This window comes from Pelodiscus sinensis, chromosome 13, assembly GCF_052426305.1.
Source record: "Pelodiscus sinensis isolate ZL-2025 chromosome 13, ASM5242630v1, whole genome shotgun sequence".
Lineage (NCBI taxonomy): Eukaryota > Metazoa > Chordata > Testudines > Trionychidae > Pelodiscus > Pelodiscus sinensis.
Window position 1 is genome coordinate 47390511 of NC_143064.1, and position 16572 is coordinate 47407082.

Here is a 16572-nt window from a genome sequence, read left to right on the forward strand (position 1 = left end):
CAAGCACACACCGGAACTCAGCTCCTCTGCAGCCCCACGTCGAGGCACTGCCCCCGAGTTAGGAGGGCGGGGGGGGGGGCAGCTCCACGTCGCGGCACTGCCCCCGAGTCAGGAGGGCGGGGGGGGGGCAGCCCCACGTCGCGGCACTGCCCCCGAGTCAGGAGGGCGGGGGGGGGCAGCCCCACGTCGCGGCACTGCCCCCGAGTTAGGAGGGCGGGGGGGGCAGCCCCACGTCGCGGCACTGCCCCCGAGTTAGGAGGGCGGGGGGGGCAGCCCCACGTCGCGGCACTGCCCCCGAGTCAGGAGGGCGGGGGGGGGGCAGCCCCACGTCGCGGCACTGCCCCCGAGTCAGGAGGGCGGGGGGGGGGCAGCCCCACGTCGCGGCACTGCCCCCGAGTTAGGAGGGCGGGGGGGGCAGCCCCACGTCGCGGCACTGCCCCCGAGTCAGGAGGGCGGGGGGGGGCAGCCCCACGTCGCGGCACTGCCCCCGAGTCAGGAGGGCGGGGGGGGGGGCAGCCCCACGTCGCGGCACTGCCCCCGAGTCAGGAGGGCGGGGGGGGCAGCCCCACGTCGAGGCACTGCCCCCGAGTCAGGAGGGCGGGGGGGGGCAGCCCCACGTCGCGGCACTGCCCCCGAGTCAGGAGGGCGGGGGGGGGGGCAGCCCCACGTCGCGGCACTGCCCCCGAGTCAGGGGGGCGGGGGGGGGCAGCCCCACGTCGCGGCACTGCCCCCGAGTCAGGGGGGCGGGGGGGGGCAGCCCCACGTCGCGGCACCACCTCCCCCGAGTCAGGAGGGGGGGGGGGCTCTCCCAGAACCAGGGCACGCGGAGGGAGGCCACTGTCCATTGGCCAGCAGCAGGTGCCGCCGGCCTGGCCCCAGCGGCGCGCGCAATGAGCCGCTCGGCGGGCAGGGCGCGCCACGCAGCAGGGGCCGGCCCGGGGTCCTCACCTGCCGGCCGCCGGGCCGCGCCGCCCCGGTACTCCTTATACATCCGCCGCTCGTCCGCCCCTCAGCCCGGGCCCAGCGCCGCGCGACAGCCCCGCCCCCTTCGCCTGCGCCGCCCATTGGCCGCCCGGCTCCGCGCCCCGAGGCATGCCGGGTACGGCCGTTGCCTAGCCGCTGGACGCGTGCTCTGATTGGCCGTTAGGGCGCGAGGCCTGGTGGGTGACGTAGACCGGCGCGCGGGGCGTCGGGAGCGGGACTGGCGCCGCCTCAGGCCAGCTCGGGGCGGGTTGCCATGGCAGCCAGGCTCTGCGGCGCGCGCCCGGGCCTGACACAGGGAGGCAGCGCACTGGAGGGGAGGGGTGTTAAGCGCCCCGCCTCAGGGCTCGCCAGGCGGGGCCGCAGCCCCAGTCACGGCGGGGCGCTCGGTCCGTGTCGCAGGCCCGGGGTGTCACAACGGTAAGTGTCGAGATTTAGCTGCCGACATCGGAACCCGCTGCCCCGCAGCGCTCGGCCCCTCGGCACGCGGCTCCCCCCCCCCCCCCTCGCCGGGGTCCGGCACTGCCCCCCCCCCCGCGCCGGGGTCCGGCACTGCCCCCCCCCCCCGCGCCGGGGTCCGGCACTGCCCCCCCCCCCCGCGCCGGGGTCCGGCACTGCCCCCCCCCCCGCGCCGGGGTCCGGCACTGCCCCCCCCCCCCCGCCCGCGCTGGGGTCCGGCACTGCCCCCCCCCCCCGCGCTGGGGTCCGGCACTGCCCCCCCCCGCCCGCGCTGGGGTCCGGCATTGCCCCCCCCCCCCGCGCCGGGGTCCGGCATTGCCCCCCCCCCGCGCTGGGGTCCGGCACTGCCCCTTGCCCTGAGCTGCCTTCAGAGCTGGGCGCCTGGCCAGCACCCTCTCGCTGCCCAGCTCTGTGGGCATCTTACGCCTCCTCCTTACTGTGGAATAAAGTCCAAGGCTCGGGAATGCGGCTAGTCCCAGGGAGGCGCAGAAACAGGCAAACTCTTACTAAATATCTTTTAAACTTTTATTAAGGGACTTCTGCATATAAATTATTTTATCAATTATTAGAATGACTAATAAGCACAATGCAATACAGTAAAGAAAATTCCTTGAGGTTTCTCTAAATCCCAATAGTTGTTAACAAGGGACCAGGGATTATTAACAGTTACATTTACATCAGTCTTACTTATCAGACTAATCATTTATCTAAAACTCTTAACACTACTACTTAACCATACCTCTAAACAATTTCAGATAACAATACTTACATTTAACAGACACACAAACTACAACAACAACAACAACATATTTGGTATACGTTATGTTTGGTATACATTACACTCTACAGGAACTCATTTGGTTCGGTGAGCAGGAGGTGGCCCTCGGGTGATCAGTCCTCGGACCTGGCTCATATTCTACCATCCAATGTTTATTCGGGATTCCTCAATTTGATACAGGAGGGGAAGCTGTTTTATAGAGAAAGCTTTTGCGTGCTTTTTGTGATAGGCTAGCAGACCCTGTCTGTTAAGTGACAGGAGTAAGGGGGTGAGATGGTTTCCTTTTTTTCCTTTTCTGCCTTATCGGGCATGGCACAGTCAGCACAACCAGCACGAACTTTACATGAACTTTTTAGGTCTGGTTTTGGTTCCTGTTCTTCACTGGTGTTTAAGTTACATAATGTAAGGGTTTTTCATCAAGAGGAAGTTGACCTTTTGCTCTGATGGCAATACGCACGAGAGGCCTGGCCAGCAAAGAGCCTGCTTTCACAATTACATTGTTACATTTTAATCCAATACTCCTTGATTAGGAGGAGGCAAAATGCAGCCCCTCTGCAGCTGTAATTCCAACAAGCTGTAGTTAGAACACCCTCTTTCAGGGTTCTAACCTTGCATTGCAAAATTGGTTTCATGTGACAGTTACTGGTGAGTGTCAAAATAAAGTGTTTCCACGACATTTGAAAAATATTAAATGGTTTTTGATTTCAAAAGTGTTGAGCCATGGAGCAGTCCCACTGCATGGATGGAGATAAAGAAAAGTCCGTACTGGTCGCTAAATCCCAACACCCACCCTGCTTTGGCAAGTTGACTACCAAGGAGTTGCCTGTGGAATATGAATTAAATAAAAAAGCATGGATGAATTCAGAACATTTTGAAAAATGGCTACCAAGATTTGAGCACAGATCACTACCACAGGAATATAAGATTCTGTTTGTGGATAATGCCCCATGCCTCCTCCTTTGCAAACAAACATTAAACTCTGCTTCACAGGACCAGGGTTGCCAGCTTTCTGAAAACCAGAGCCTCCAAGCCCCCATTCCTCCCACTCTTCCTTAAAGTCTCTTCATCTCTCTCCCATATGCAACTGGGCTCCCTCTGGTCCGGGGCTGGTAGAGGAATAGCAGCATGACACTGTGCCATCTACCTCTGCCCACAAGATACTGACAGTAGGCAGCCTTTCCTCAGCAGGGGCTGCTGCTGCAGGTTCTCCAGTGCCTCCTCCCCATCCTCACTAACCAGACTTTTGGTGTCCAGTCAATACACTTGACCAGACCCTGTCAAAGGTCTCCTTTTTGACAGGAATTTCTGGTCAAAAGCCAGACACCTGGAAACCTTCAAGCTGTGCAATGGCAATTTCAGAAAAGACAAATTCAATGTATTCTTCATCAAATAGAATCTCATGTAACTTCACTGGCTCCAATGCTTTTGAAAAGGATTTTATGCTTGGATGCAATATACTGGTTTCATCAAGCATGGAATGAGATTGAGCCACACACCATCAAAAAATGATTTCCAAAATGTATATTCACCCTTGCCAAATCACCAAGAGATTCACCAAATGAAGACATTTGTCCAGAACATGGGTGCCCTCTTGTGGTAATTAACATGTCACAACTAGGGATGTCAGCGTGTAGTCAATGACACAATTAACCAATAAGCCTCCCCCTTGTTGCCTCTGTATCCAAACAGACTAATTTCTATTTTTAATTTGAGAATCCAAGCTATGCTACAATTGTACATAACCTTTTCAGTCCAACAAATGCTTTGAAAAACTATTGTTCGGTTTCACTGAATAGGGCTATGTGCATTTTGCATGCTTTCTTTCTCAAATAGTCTGGAACTGCTTTGCAACCATCAACCAATGTCTGCCCTGGCCATCAGTACATTCAGGGTGTCCAGTGCTCAGTTCTGAGGCAGTCAGACTTGTCAGCCCCCAAGGAAACAAAAGGCCAACATTCCTCATTCTACCAGGAAGGCTCATTGACTTCTCCAAATTTCAAACCCTGCTAAAGGGCGGCAGCACGCAAGGACAGATTAAGCAGTAAATGAATAATTACCATTCTACACCGGTCTTGCTCACTGTCAGCCTCCAAACAATCCTAAATTTCCCAAAGCCCACACAGATCCCCTTGGTTTTCTGGTACCTAGGGCTGTAAAAGAGAGAAGTGCAGAGACTTGAGTGCTGATGGAGACAAATGACGGTGGAAATAGTTAAGATGAAACAAATTCTTCCGAGCCTATATTGAGGCTTATTATAGGCTGGAAGAACCTTATCAGTGTCCACTGAAGCTGCTAAATCCTACTCCAAGGAGCTATCCAGGGTGCTGTAAAAAGAGTAGCAGATGGGAAGAAAGTCTCAGAGGGAGCTGTGTTAGTCTAACTATAAAAATGAGTAGTCCTGTGGAACCTTACACACACACACACACACACACACACACACACGATATGAGCTTTCATGGGCAAAACCTACTTCCTCAGTTGAGCTTGATAAGAGAAGAAAGGGGGGCAGAAGTGACCCCCCCCTCAGTTTGTCAGGGCAACACAACCCAATTAAATGTGGAACAAAGGACCCAAATGGGTTTTGTTGCAAGTCCATTTTCATAACTTTTGAAAACTAAGTTAACTTTTAGCTTTTAACTAAAAACTGGTTTTAAAGATTTTCAATGTAATTTTTTTTTTAAAGAAAAATGAGTTTTCTCAGGGTGTTTACTCCGGCGACAGGACAGGCTAAATGAGCTCTCACCACTTAACTAAAGCCATTAACACAGTGAGCACTAAGCAAACCAAGGCTCCTAGATACGAGGAACACCTAATGGCTGGGCCCAGAAGCAGCTGGGACCTACAATCTGTCACTGTTTTGCATTGACTTCAGAGTGCTTTCCAGAAGGTTGATGAGTAACCAGGAGAAAGCTGGCATGAGTAAATGAGGCAGGAGGAAAGGCTTCCTTTGAGGGGCCTTTGCAGCGCTTCACAGCGCTTGGTGGAACAATGCAGAATGGGGGAGCCTTAGCCACACTCTCCAAGATGAGGAAAGCCAGGATCCATGCTCAGGACATCAGCCTTGTGTCTGGTTAGCCAGGATGCTTCAGATATATAGCTCTGTTGGAGCCCAGGAGCCTCACTTTTATTGAGATCTCCAGCGATTATTTTTTATCTAGCTGTTGACTTTTGTCATGACACAGATGAATCTAGCCCTCCAACAGCAGTTACAAACTATCCATTCATTGACCACAAAGGCCAGTGGGAGTGCTTGGGACAAGTTCTTCAGTCCATCTTGATCTTTTCGGACCTTTGAATCACGTAGTTTTCTTATGCAGCACATTTTTATGGCTGGTGAAAAATCCTGCTTACCAAAGTCCTCTTTTTATCAGCTAGCTGTTTGCCATAATTTAATACGATTTAGTGCCAGAGTGGTTTCCATATTTAGATCATTGTTTTAGTCCAGGTGGGATGCATGGGACTGCTGGTGTACTTGGGTTTTTTAAAATTATAACTGTAAACATAGAAGTCATTGGATATTGACCCTTCTTGGATGACAGAGGTTTTAATGAATTGCAACTACAACCAGTTTCAAATGAGACTGAGGCCAACATATAAGAACTGGTCTCTTACCAGAAATGCTGAACCCCTGGGCATGCAATTCCTTCCATGTATCATCAGCACATTTGCTTTCTCTTGGCAGTTTGTTCTCTTGAGTTTTTCATAATACATTTTGAATGAGATGCCTTTCATGTCTCGCTGCTTGCTAAAACATTCATTTGGGAAGCAGTTTTCACTTGCTCTGAAATATCCACTGTTCTTTGCAAAGTCTTGTCTATTTCCTCACAGTAGTTGTATTTTGACCTAGTTATCTGCTGTACCAGAAATAATGTGGGGCTAGATTCACAAAGGAGATGTAGGCAAACTTTATTATGTTTCATTATTCTATTATTTGTATTTCTGTTATTTCATAACATGTCAGTAGTAATGCATACTATGACAAATAAATTGTTGAAATAGCCTATTTTTATCTTTCTTTATTGTGCATAAATCTGGCACAGCCTGAGAAATGTGATACTTTGGTCTCATTTTGGCTGGGGTGTGTAGTAGTTCAGGACAGTGATACAGTAAATTTAAGATTCGCTGGCATGGCGTCCTGACAGGTCTCTCTGCTCCATCAGTGATAACCATTTGGCTGCATGCGTTTTTGTATGTTCCCTCAGTATATCATGCCAGCTCTACACAGGTAGCTAGCATAATAGTCTTCACAAGAGCCCCTAAAGACCACAGACTCAGATAAGATACAAAGGCACCCGAGTCAGGTTTATTGTCGAATGAAGTATAGTAACGGTTGTTGGTAGCGAGATGGCCTCTGAGCCCCTGTGTGTTTGTACCCGGGAAAATGGATGCAACTCAGTTGATTGTGTGGATTTCACTATCGCCCCCTAGGCCGGCCAAAGGAATTAAGTCAAGGTTCCCCCATATTTATAAACTGGGAGTCATAGCCATAGCTAGAAACAGACAATGCAGCTGGGCAGTGGGGGAAGCACGAAAGAAAGTGATGGGGGTGGTGATGGGTCACCGCTTGATCGTTCCAGGGGCCTTCTATTCTGGGGAGTGTTTTGTTTGTTTCCTTTGTCCTGAGCTCTGAGCAGCTTTAGAGAGCCATGGCTTTGTTTTTAAACAGCCTACAAGGAAATGCTTTCCCAGCTGCCCCCCACTACATGTAACGTGGGATGACACGGCTTTACGGCTTGGGGTTGGTATGAGTGAACTCCCTCCTGGAGTCAGGGACAGAGCTCATGCCCCCAGCTCCTGTGTCCTACTGCGGTCTAAGGCACTAGAAAAGTTTCAGAGGTGTAGCTGTGTTAGTCTGTAACTTTAAAAAACAACAAGTAACCCTGCGGCACTTTAGAGACTACCCAAAACATACAGAATCATGAACTTTCATGGGCACAACCCACTTCCTCAGATGAGCAGAGTGAAACATCAGTTGCACAGTGTGACAGCGCGTCGGGGTTTCCCTGACTCCTGCACCCCCGTAATGGCATGAACAGACTCCACCAGCCAGTAGAATAGAGGGAGTTTATTGCTTCTCCAGGATACAGCACAGCACAGATGTCATCTGATTACAGGGCAGGCCTAGGATGCCTCAGCCCCCCTAGAGATGGGAGAGACTGGGCCCCTAAATTCCAGCCCCTTCCCTACGCTGCCTCCTCCATGATCCCAGACAGAAAAAACTAAACTTCCCTTCCAGCCCTGCCCCCCAGCCTGGGCTGACCTCGCCCTTCTTCCTTTGTTCCGCTTCCTGAGAGGTAACTGTTCGGACAGGTTCGGAGCCCCTTGCATAATGATTCATCCCCTACCTTGCTGGACTGTGCTACAGACAGCAGCCAGTGGAGGTCATCCACTGCCCACCGCCCAGCATAGCAACCCGCAAGGTACCCACACTACGTCACACACAGCAGCCTGCTGCAGGCATTCCTCTAGCTCACATGGCCAAGGTTGGTGCAAGGGACTAACAGACCAGGATTCACACACTGTTGTGAGCCAACCAGAGGTTCTCATGGTCACACACAAGGGAATTTTTTTCTCTTTAAAATCTTGTTTACTTCACAGAGCAAGAAACTTCCCTTAGAACAGGTAACATTGTTAAACACGATCATGTATACAACAGTGGGCAATGCTCACACTGACAGTGAACCCACATGTTGGTCATTGGTCACACTCTGGCAGACACCAAGGTAGAGAGCTAGCACCCTGGCTAAGCCAGACACGGGGCTAAGCCTGAGCATGGATCCTGGCTTCCCCATCCCAGGGAGCATGGCTGAAGCTCCCCCATTGTGCAGTATCCTGCCAAGTGCTGCAAAGACACCTTTCCTCCTGTCTCACTCAAGTCAGCTCTCTCTCCTGGTTACTCATCAACCTGATGGAAAGCACTCTGCAGCCAATGCCAAACAGCGACAGATTGCAGCCCTGGGCTGTTTGTGCTCTGCCATTAGATGTTCCTGGTATCTAGGAGCCTTGGTTTGCTTAGTGCTCACTGTGTTAATGGCCTTCATTAAGCGGTGAGATCTCATGTTGCCAGCCCCACAGTGCTAGTGATGTAAGCGACTAGTCAACTAGTCACTTCCTCCTCCCCCCCCCTTGCTGCCTCTATCACAAGGATGCAACAAGGGGGTAAGTGGAGGAGATACCAGAGGGAGCTGGCTTAAAAGCCGGTTCCCTCCAGCTCTATGGGAGGGGGCAGGGATGCAGTGGTGGCCAACTTTGAAACGTACAAGAGTCCCCACTGGGGCTCTTGTACATTTCAAAGGCAGATGGTGAAAGTTCTTATTAACCAATCAAATAATCAATGGAAAGCCAATCCACTATTCCATCAGTTAATCAAAATTTACCATCCCTAGCTAATGCAGATGCTCCTGCACCAGGGGCTTCTCCCTGCCTCCACCTGCCCCGCCTTGTCTGGTGCCGTGGTAGATAGAGATCAATGCTCTATCCTGGGGTCATGTCACTGGTGTTGGGACAGGGTCAGATAGTCTACCCTCCTGTGCAAGGCAGCATGGCCTAGTGGCCCAAGTCAACAGGGCAGCCCAGCGGGGTTATCACCTTTGAAATTTAAAAAACGAAAACCTGGCACACAGACACCTACAAGGCAAACCTGCCACAATCCCAACCATGAAGCAAGCCCTCCTCCACCCCATCCTTCACCACCCACTTAGGGTAACCATGCAAGTGTCCTCACTCAGGTGTGAAGCAAACCCTCTCACACCCATGGGGCAAGTGCAGGGTGGGGGGGCAGACAGGCACTGTATTTTCGCCTCCGTTATCACTGAAGCTGCAGAAGTGAGAACGCTGCAGCATCTGTAGCTGGACACACACTTTTAACATTAGAGTTCCTGGCATCTTGTGAGAACAAAGTGACTCTTTAGCCTACATGAAAAACCCCAGCTGCTTATATTATTTTTCTGGCAACTGGGAAATCCATAAAAAACCCAGTCAGAAACCAGCCAGATGGGAGCCCTAGGCCCTTCAGAGCAGGGCAGCATGGCCTGGGACCCAGAGTAACTAGGAAAAGGCAATCAGTCCTCCCACCTAGGGTCCCACAGCCTCCTGTCTGGGACACATCAGCTCAGGCCTTGTGGACCAAAGAGAGGAGGTCACCTCAGTGATGGGGGTGGCAGCTGGGGTATGGGGACTCAGGTCCTCCCTATTCCACCAGGGCCCAGCCTAGGGCTCATTCAAATGGTCCCACCACTGTAGGGATCTCACTGAATCACACTGACTCCATTCCCAGTACCACAACTGGACCCATGTCAGGTTCCCCATGGCTGCTTCCTGCCTTTTCCCCCCAGCCTACAGTCCAGCTCCTTGAGGAAATTCAGCAGTGAGTCCTTCCCCCCATGGGCCTCAACAGACAGCTAGGTATTCACCGAGGTCTCTGCAGCCTGGGGCTCCAACAGCTTCTAGGCAGGCATCTACAACACACCTCTCATCTCCTCCTTGGTCAGCAAAGACTCAGCGGGGCTACCCTCTTTTATAGACTGCCTCCAGTTGGAGCATGCCCAGCAAGGGCGAGGGGGCGTGGCCTCTTGGCAGACACAAGTTATGGTTCACCCCTGCAGGGCCAGTGTGAGGTAAATGTGCCCTGCCACAGACCAGATCAGCTCTACCTCTCCTGGGACCCTAGACCCTGCTCAAAACCAACTTGACTCGCCTTTCTTCACAGCATCACACGGGGACCGGGGCTGGCCCGGGCTAGCGCGTTAGATGTGAGTAATGTCAGCAAGGGAGAGGTCAGGCTTGTGCATCAGGAGGCGGTTGTGTGTTTGCCAGTGTGCAGTGAAAGGGGTGGTGGGGCAGGGGTTTTTGTCACTGGGCAATGCAGGAGCAAATAGCAGCGAGGAGGGAGTGAGGCCAGGGAAGCAGAGGAGCGACTGCAGCTGGAAGGGATGTGAGTGGGGAATTGTCCATGGGGAGGAGGGTTGGATTTGTGGCTGCTTGGTTCCAAGGAGTTAGGCACCGAATCCAGTTCTTGGCTCACAAAGATCTTCGTGTGCCTAACTCTGCTGCCCTCACATTGCAGCCCTTGTCCTCCTGCACCTGGTTCCTTACCCCACATGCTGCTGGCCAGGGGTTGTGGCTCTGTAAGGGAGTGGAAAGTGCCCAGCCCACACCTAGGTGCTGCAAAACCAATGAATTGCAATACCAATCGTTTGGTCATCCCCCAGCTGCCCCGGAGTCCAGCAGCCCTGGCTGGGGGTGGGAAAGGGAATGGGAATGGGCTGGCCTTAAAGGCGTGGGGAAGGTAACCTGTGGAGGTAACCTGGAAGTGTGGGGCCAGGAGAGGCCCATGGGCTGAGTGATGAACTGGGATGCGGGACAGTAACTACAAAGGGTTGGTCGATTGTTCTGGTGGGTAAGGCTCCAGCGTTGCCTCTCTGGAGATCCTGGTGGGACCATTCGCTATGACTGCCCTTGTCAGACCCAGCATGGACTCTGCGCCTCCTACTGCAGGCCCCAACCCCAGGGGTGATGCTGTGCATGAACATGGGATGCTGAGACACCCCGCGGGCTGTCAGAGCAGCCTGGCCGGTAGCCAGAGCATTTCCCCTCCCTCCTCTCTCCGGGGTTGTCTGGTAACTGGGTTACTGGAGGGGAGGGACCAGACCTGTCGCAGGCTGCTGCTAGCAGCATGCACCTTGCAGTGCCTGTCCGCGGACAGCTGTGGATACACAGACACGGCTCAGCCTCCCGGGCTCCCTCACCCGAGAGGGAACAAGAGCATCCACATGCACTGAGCTTTCCAGCCCAGCTCCTGAAGCCAAGTCCGGGACCACTGGACAGTGACTGCCAGGTGTTTCTGCAGGACATGTTTTCCCCCCTGGTTCCCAGCTGATCTGTGGTCCATCCTGGTAGCGACCCAGCCCAGGGACTGCCATGGAGTTGGGTCAGTAAGGCCGGCCCTGCTATGCCCCGGTGAGATATGAGCTATGGATGGCTTTGGGTTTGGGGTGCTTCTTGCAGTTTTGGCCCCTCTCATTATTGCGACAAACACACTTGTTGCTGTGGCTTTGTTACAGCTGATCCAGAAGAATGGCTGCCAGGGGCTGTATTTTGTCTTGAACCTTGCGGTTGCCGATTTCTTGGTTGGCATCACTATTACCGGGCTGGTCACGAACGAGCTTTCACCCCATGACCCCCCCCCACCAAAGATGTTCTGTATCCTGAGGATGGCGTTCGTCATCTCCCCTTCGGCTGCCTCTATCCTCACCATGATCCTGGTGGCGTTTGACCGATACTTGGCCATTAAGCAGCCTTTCCAGTACTTCAGAATCATGAGCGGGCTGGTGGTGAGCGCCTGCCTCGTGGGTCTCTGGCTGGCTGCCTGCTTCATTGGCTTTCTCCCGCTGTTAGTGCAGGGCTTTCAGCAGAAGAGCTACGAAGGGAAGTGCGCTTTCTTTGGGGTCTTCCAGCCCACGTACATGCTCACCATCTTCTGCATCGGTTTCTTCCCAGCATTGTCCATTTTCATTTACCTGTATTGTGACATCCTGAAAATAGCCTCTCTGCATGTCCAGCACATCCGAGAAGTGGCACAGGCTGGCCTGGCCGGGAACAGTCCCTTGCCTCATAATCCCAGGGACATGAAAGCCGTGAGGACCGTGGCTATTCTCATCGGCTGCTTTGTGCTGTCCTGGGCTCCTTTCTTCATCACTAGCATTGTGCAGGTCGTGTGCCAGGAATGCTTCCTCTACGAAGTCATCGAGAGGTACCTCTGGCTCCTGGGGCTCTGCAATTCTCTGCTCAACCCGCTCATCTACGCCTACTGGCAGAAGGAGGTGCGGCTGCAGATCTACCAGCTGGGCCTCTGCATGAAGAGGAAATGTTTCCCTTTCTTCCACAGGGAGAGTGGCCAGCGGATTCCCAGCAGGGGTCCAGCACCAATTCAGGCCATATCCAGCCCACAGCTCCAGGGGTGACACGGTAAGGAAAGAGACGCGGGCTTTTCTCCTCTTCTGCCCTGGCAGCGTCACAGGCTCAGAGGGCACAGAGCTGGGAGGGACTCTCCCGGCAGTCTGGGCCAGGCCTTTAGACTCCACTTTGCAGACAGCGGCAAGGCCAAGCTCAGCCCTAAAATAAACGTGTGCAAAGTTGCAACCACAGTTTCAGATGCGCCCAGTGATCCGGTGGGTCTCAGGTTGGGCACAAAAATCAATGGCCGCTTATGCAAACAGCCACGGTCCACAGCTGAGTTTGCCAGGATCTCTCTCTGGCAATCAGCTCCACGTCCATCTGGCCATGCCCTCCAGGCATTTACCCTCGTTCAACCGCTTGACTTAGGGTAAAGGAAGCCCGTCGGCTCTTGGGTTTATTCCCAGCATCCTGTGAAAACGGCCGTCCTCTCTCCGTTCTCAGCAGCCCTGCAGACATGGTCTTCAACCAAGCCCTCCCCCCTCCCCCTTAGCATTCCTCCACCGGTACCATTTCTCTGGCTCGATCTCTGTGCCCCACAGCAAATCTCTGCTCCCACCAGCCGGCTGGTCCCCCTATTCTGGCTCTTTTGAAATCCGGGTTCCCCAAGCTAAGTGCTGCCTCCCGACCCTGGGCAGCGCACCCCTGTCCTCTGAGTCTGGCCTGGGCCAGCCCAAAACGGGCCTTTGTCAGGGAGGAGCCGGAACAGGGCGTAGCACTCCCCTGAGAACAAACCCGGTAGTCCAGTGGTCTGCAACCTTTTTAAGCACAAGATCACTTTTTCAATTTAAGTCAGTCCAGGATCTACCTCAAACCCAAGTACCCTTGCCTAACCCCTTCGCTGAGGCCCCACCCTCTATACTCTGTGAAGATGGGGTACAGGGGAGGGGGACAGAGTGACATCAGTGCCCCCTTGCCTGTCTCCCCCACACTGAGGGGGCAGCTCTGAGGCTCTGGGCAGGAGCAGCAGGGCAGTGGGGGGAGGGACAGCTGAAGTGCATGCACTTGATAGCCTTCCAGCCAAACCAGTCAGGATCACCTGTCAGAGGCTCCAAGATCTACTGGTAGATCCCGATCGACTGGTTGGTGACCTCTGCTGTAGTCCGCCAGCATGGCAATGCGTCAATAGGTGGCACTGGCAGGGAAAAGTGGAAGACTATGGACATGTGCAAGACAGAGGTCTGCTGTGTGGGCATTGCCTTGTACCCGGGGCCAGGATTCAGAAAACAAGGGGTTGATTGTGAAAGTTACCATTGTTACACCCTCCGTACCATGGGACTCCTGCCCCACATTCATTCTGCTTAGTGCATAAACTAGGTTAGGTCGTTCATTTCCGCAGCACATCTTCCCTAATGATTGGCAATCACCTTGAATTATGCGTACAGCCTGCGTCTGCGGGGACAGCCGTTAAACCGACCTGCCCCTTCGGACCCACTTAGCCCTCGTACAGAAGGGCAGCCGACAGTCGTCTACCTCACAACTGCACTCAAGGGCTGACATTTCAGTTGCCAGGAAATCAGTGCTGGATAATGAGAGACTGAACGAAAGGCTGCACACAGCACATTGCGTAGGCAAGGGGCGGGGGCGGGTGGCTAAAAATGGATTTGACCCTTGCTGGAATATTTCCACTCTGTTAATTGAGGAGACTCCTGCTCTTTGGAGACGGTTAGGAGTCATGGGAAATTGAGTGAACTGTGCTCAGGGGTACGTGGGGTGAAAGGAATGGAGGGAACTGACTCCACCCACAAGAGCTGGTGTGAAATCTGGGAAAAGGGAGCGGGTGTCAGAAGGCTGCTCGTGCACAGTTTAAACAAGTTTGTGTGCGTAGGGGACATAACTACTACACATGCCTAGACAACAGGTTGTGGGGGGGGGGTGGTGTAGTGGGGGGGCCTTGCTGGTTGCTATGCTGGGCGGTGGGCTGTGGGTGACACCTGCTGGCAGCAACACAGCCCAGCAGGATAGCCAGAGAGTCATGTAGGCAAAGTTGCCCGACTGGTCTGGCTGGTGGAGGGAGGAGGGAAGACAATACAGAGGGGAGAGTTAGTTGCGGTCGGAAAGCATGAGGAGAACAGACTAGGGAGGGGGCTAGAATTGTAGGGGCCCAGTCTCCCCATCTTGGGGGGGATGAGCCTCTTAGCCCTGGTTACTGGGACCAGATTACATCTGTGCTGTGCTATACCCTGGAGAAGCAATAAACTCCCTCAATTTTACTGGCTGGTGGAGTCTGTTCGTGCCACTACGGGGGTGCAGAAGTCAGGGAGACCCCAACACACCATCACATGGGGGGACACATGTAGCTACACCCAGAACAATAAGATGGAGCTGCCCTGGCAGGTCAACAATCCTGATACGAGTCAAGCTCCCCATATCTGCCCCATTTCAGAAAGGGGGAAGACCCCAAGAACCACCTTTGTCTGATGTTGGGTGGGAGACAACAGCTTGGGGAAATCAGATTGCCGGGCTCTCTTGCCAGGAGCGGGAGAAGCAACTGTGGCCTGCTCTCTGCAGCAGAAGTGGAAGTGCGGGTTAGACTGTGTAACCGCGTGTTTTTGCGTCTGTACAGGTGCCTCAGGTCACTGGGCCAGATCCCCGGCTGGCATGGGAGGGAGAACACGCTGTCGACTGATCAAGGGACGGATCACGGGAAGGGGAGAGCTGTGTGATGGAGCTGTGCCCCCCAACGGGCCCGGGGGCAGGGAGGAACCCCTTGCTCTGCCAGATGGGATCTGCGAGCCAGAGGGATGCATCCTGCGCCCAGCCACACCCTCCCCTCTGAGAGCCAGGCCATGCAATAACTGGATCAAGTCTCGTTACCTGCATGCGGCCTGCTCTGGAATGGTCCCTGCGAATACGTGCTGGCTACTTATGCCAGACTCTGTTCCACCCGGTGCTTTGCTGGGACACGCTCGGTACCTTCCCCAGTCCATCAGCAGAGCTCAGTGCAGGGTGAAAGTTTGTCTCTCTCCCCAGGAGACATTTGTCCAAAAGAGGGGGGGCTCTTTCATCCACTTGATCTCTCCAGCCAAGACTGGGATTTCATGGGCACGCAGGCCAGGAGAGGGCAGCAAACCCCCAGCTGGGGGGGCCACCAGGCTCAGCTACCAGGGAGTGCTGAGGCTAAAACTGCAAACAGAACTGCAGGGAGCCTCGGCACTTCCCCTATGGCTAAAACCCCAAAGCCCCTGCAGGGCTGAACGGAGGGGCAGAGCTGAAAGCCTGAGCCCCTATGCTCTCCCAGGTCTAAAGCCCTGAGCCCCACTGCGGCAGAAGCCCAGTGTCCCCCTGCCCAAACCCCTGAGCCCTCCCCCCCAACTCAGAGCCCTAACCCCCCACCACCACCTTGCAGCTGCAGTCTCAAGATCCCCCCCCAGGGCTAAAGCCCCAAGCCCTGCTCCCTGGCATATTTATTGTATGCTGGAGCAGGGTTGAGAGCCTGTTGCGGTTTTGGTCTCTGCTGCTGCCTCATTGATTACCTGGCTCCCCCTGCTGTCTGGTTGACTAGTCAGTCGCTAACTCTGGCATTCGTCTCTTTGGCTATGTCTACACTAGCCCCTGGTTTGAACTAGGGTGGCTAATGTAGGCATTTGAAGTTGCAAATGAAGCCCGGGATTTAAATATCCCAGGCTTTATTTGCATCCTCCCATCCGGGCGCCATTTTTAAATCCCCTTAGTCCGAACTAACTGCCCGCGGCTACACGTGGCAGTCAAACGTTAACTCGAACTAAGTCCTTAACTGTTACATAACTGTTACAGTCATAACTGTTACACCTCAATCCATGAGAATGAAGTGTAACAGTTAACTTGAACTAAGGACTTAGTTCGAGTTAACGTTTGACTGCCGTGGGCAGTTAGTTCAGAATAAGGGGATTTAAAAATGGCGCCCGGATGGGAAGATGCAAATAAAGCCTGGGATATTTAAATCCCGGGCTTCATTTGCAACTTCAAATGTTTACATTAGCCTCCCTCGTTTGAACTAGGGGGCTAGTGTAGACAGACCCTCTGAGTTTCTACTGCAGGGTGGGGAACCTCAGTCCCGGGGGCCAGAGGCGACTCCTGGCTTGCCTGAATCCAGCCCCCGAGGCTCAGGGAGGCCCCTGTATTGGGGAGCCTGAGCAAGTGCTCCAGCCCCCCTGCCACCCACCCACCCAGCTGGAGCACAGTCTGCTAGCCTGTCCCCCCCCCCATGGCTCTGGTGTATGGGGGGAACGTGAGGAGTGTCTTTCTGCTTCTGTCAGGGGCTTCTCACTTGTGTGCAGCCCCCGACTGCTTTTTCTGTGGGTCAGAGGCCCCAACCCGAAAAAGGTTCCCCGCCCCGTTCTACAGTATGCAAAACAAACTGCGGGTTACCCTAATCCAGGTTCCCAAAAAAAAGACACTCCCAGCAGCAGGGAGTGGAG

General features: G+C 54.1%; 2 protein-coding genes across 8 annotated transcripts in view; one reads left to right on the forward strand and one right to left on the reverse strand.

Moving 5' to 3' along the window:
- Positions 1-1101, reverse strand: part of ENOX2 (ecto-NOX disulfide-thiol exchanger 2) — a 37598-nt gene extending 36497 nt beyond the window's left edge. For all 5 annotated transcript variants that reach the window (XR_016350577.1, XR_012895626.2, XR_012895627.2 and 2 more), the window contains exon 1: positions 949-1101. Coding sequence is in view for 2 of the 5 variants with exons in the window: in XM_075896655.2 (XP_075752770.2) it covers positions 949-991 (43 nt within the window). In the remaining 3 variants the exon portion in view is untranslated. The remainder of the gene's footprint in view (positions 1-948) is intronic.
- A 19-nt stretch (positions 1102-1120) lies between these two features.
- GPR119 (G protein-coupled receptor 119) lies at positions 1121-16353 on the forward strand. Of its 3 annotated transcripts, none has more exons than XM_089781676.1 (3): positions 1134-1401; positions 2930-12184; positions 14739-15806. In XM_089781676.1, the coding sequence occupies exon 2, from the start codon at positions 11191-11193 to the stop codon at positions 12178-12180; it is 990 nt and encodes a 329-aa protein (XP_089637802.1). In that variant the 5' UTR covers positions 1134-1401; positions 2930-11190; the 3' UTR covers positions 12181-12184; positions 14739-15806. The 3 variants fall into 3 exon arrangements, 2 of the variants coding, with proteins under 2 accessions (XP_089637802.1, XP_089637803.1); XM_089781677.1 differs by having other exon boundaries at positions 1136-1401; positions 11281-12184; positions 14739-15804; XR_016350578.1 differs by lacking the exon at positions 2930-12184 and having other exon boundaries at positions 1121-1401; positions 14739-16353.
- Positions 16354-16572: the final 219 nt, after the last annotated feature.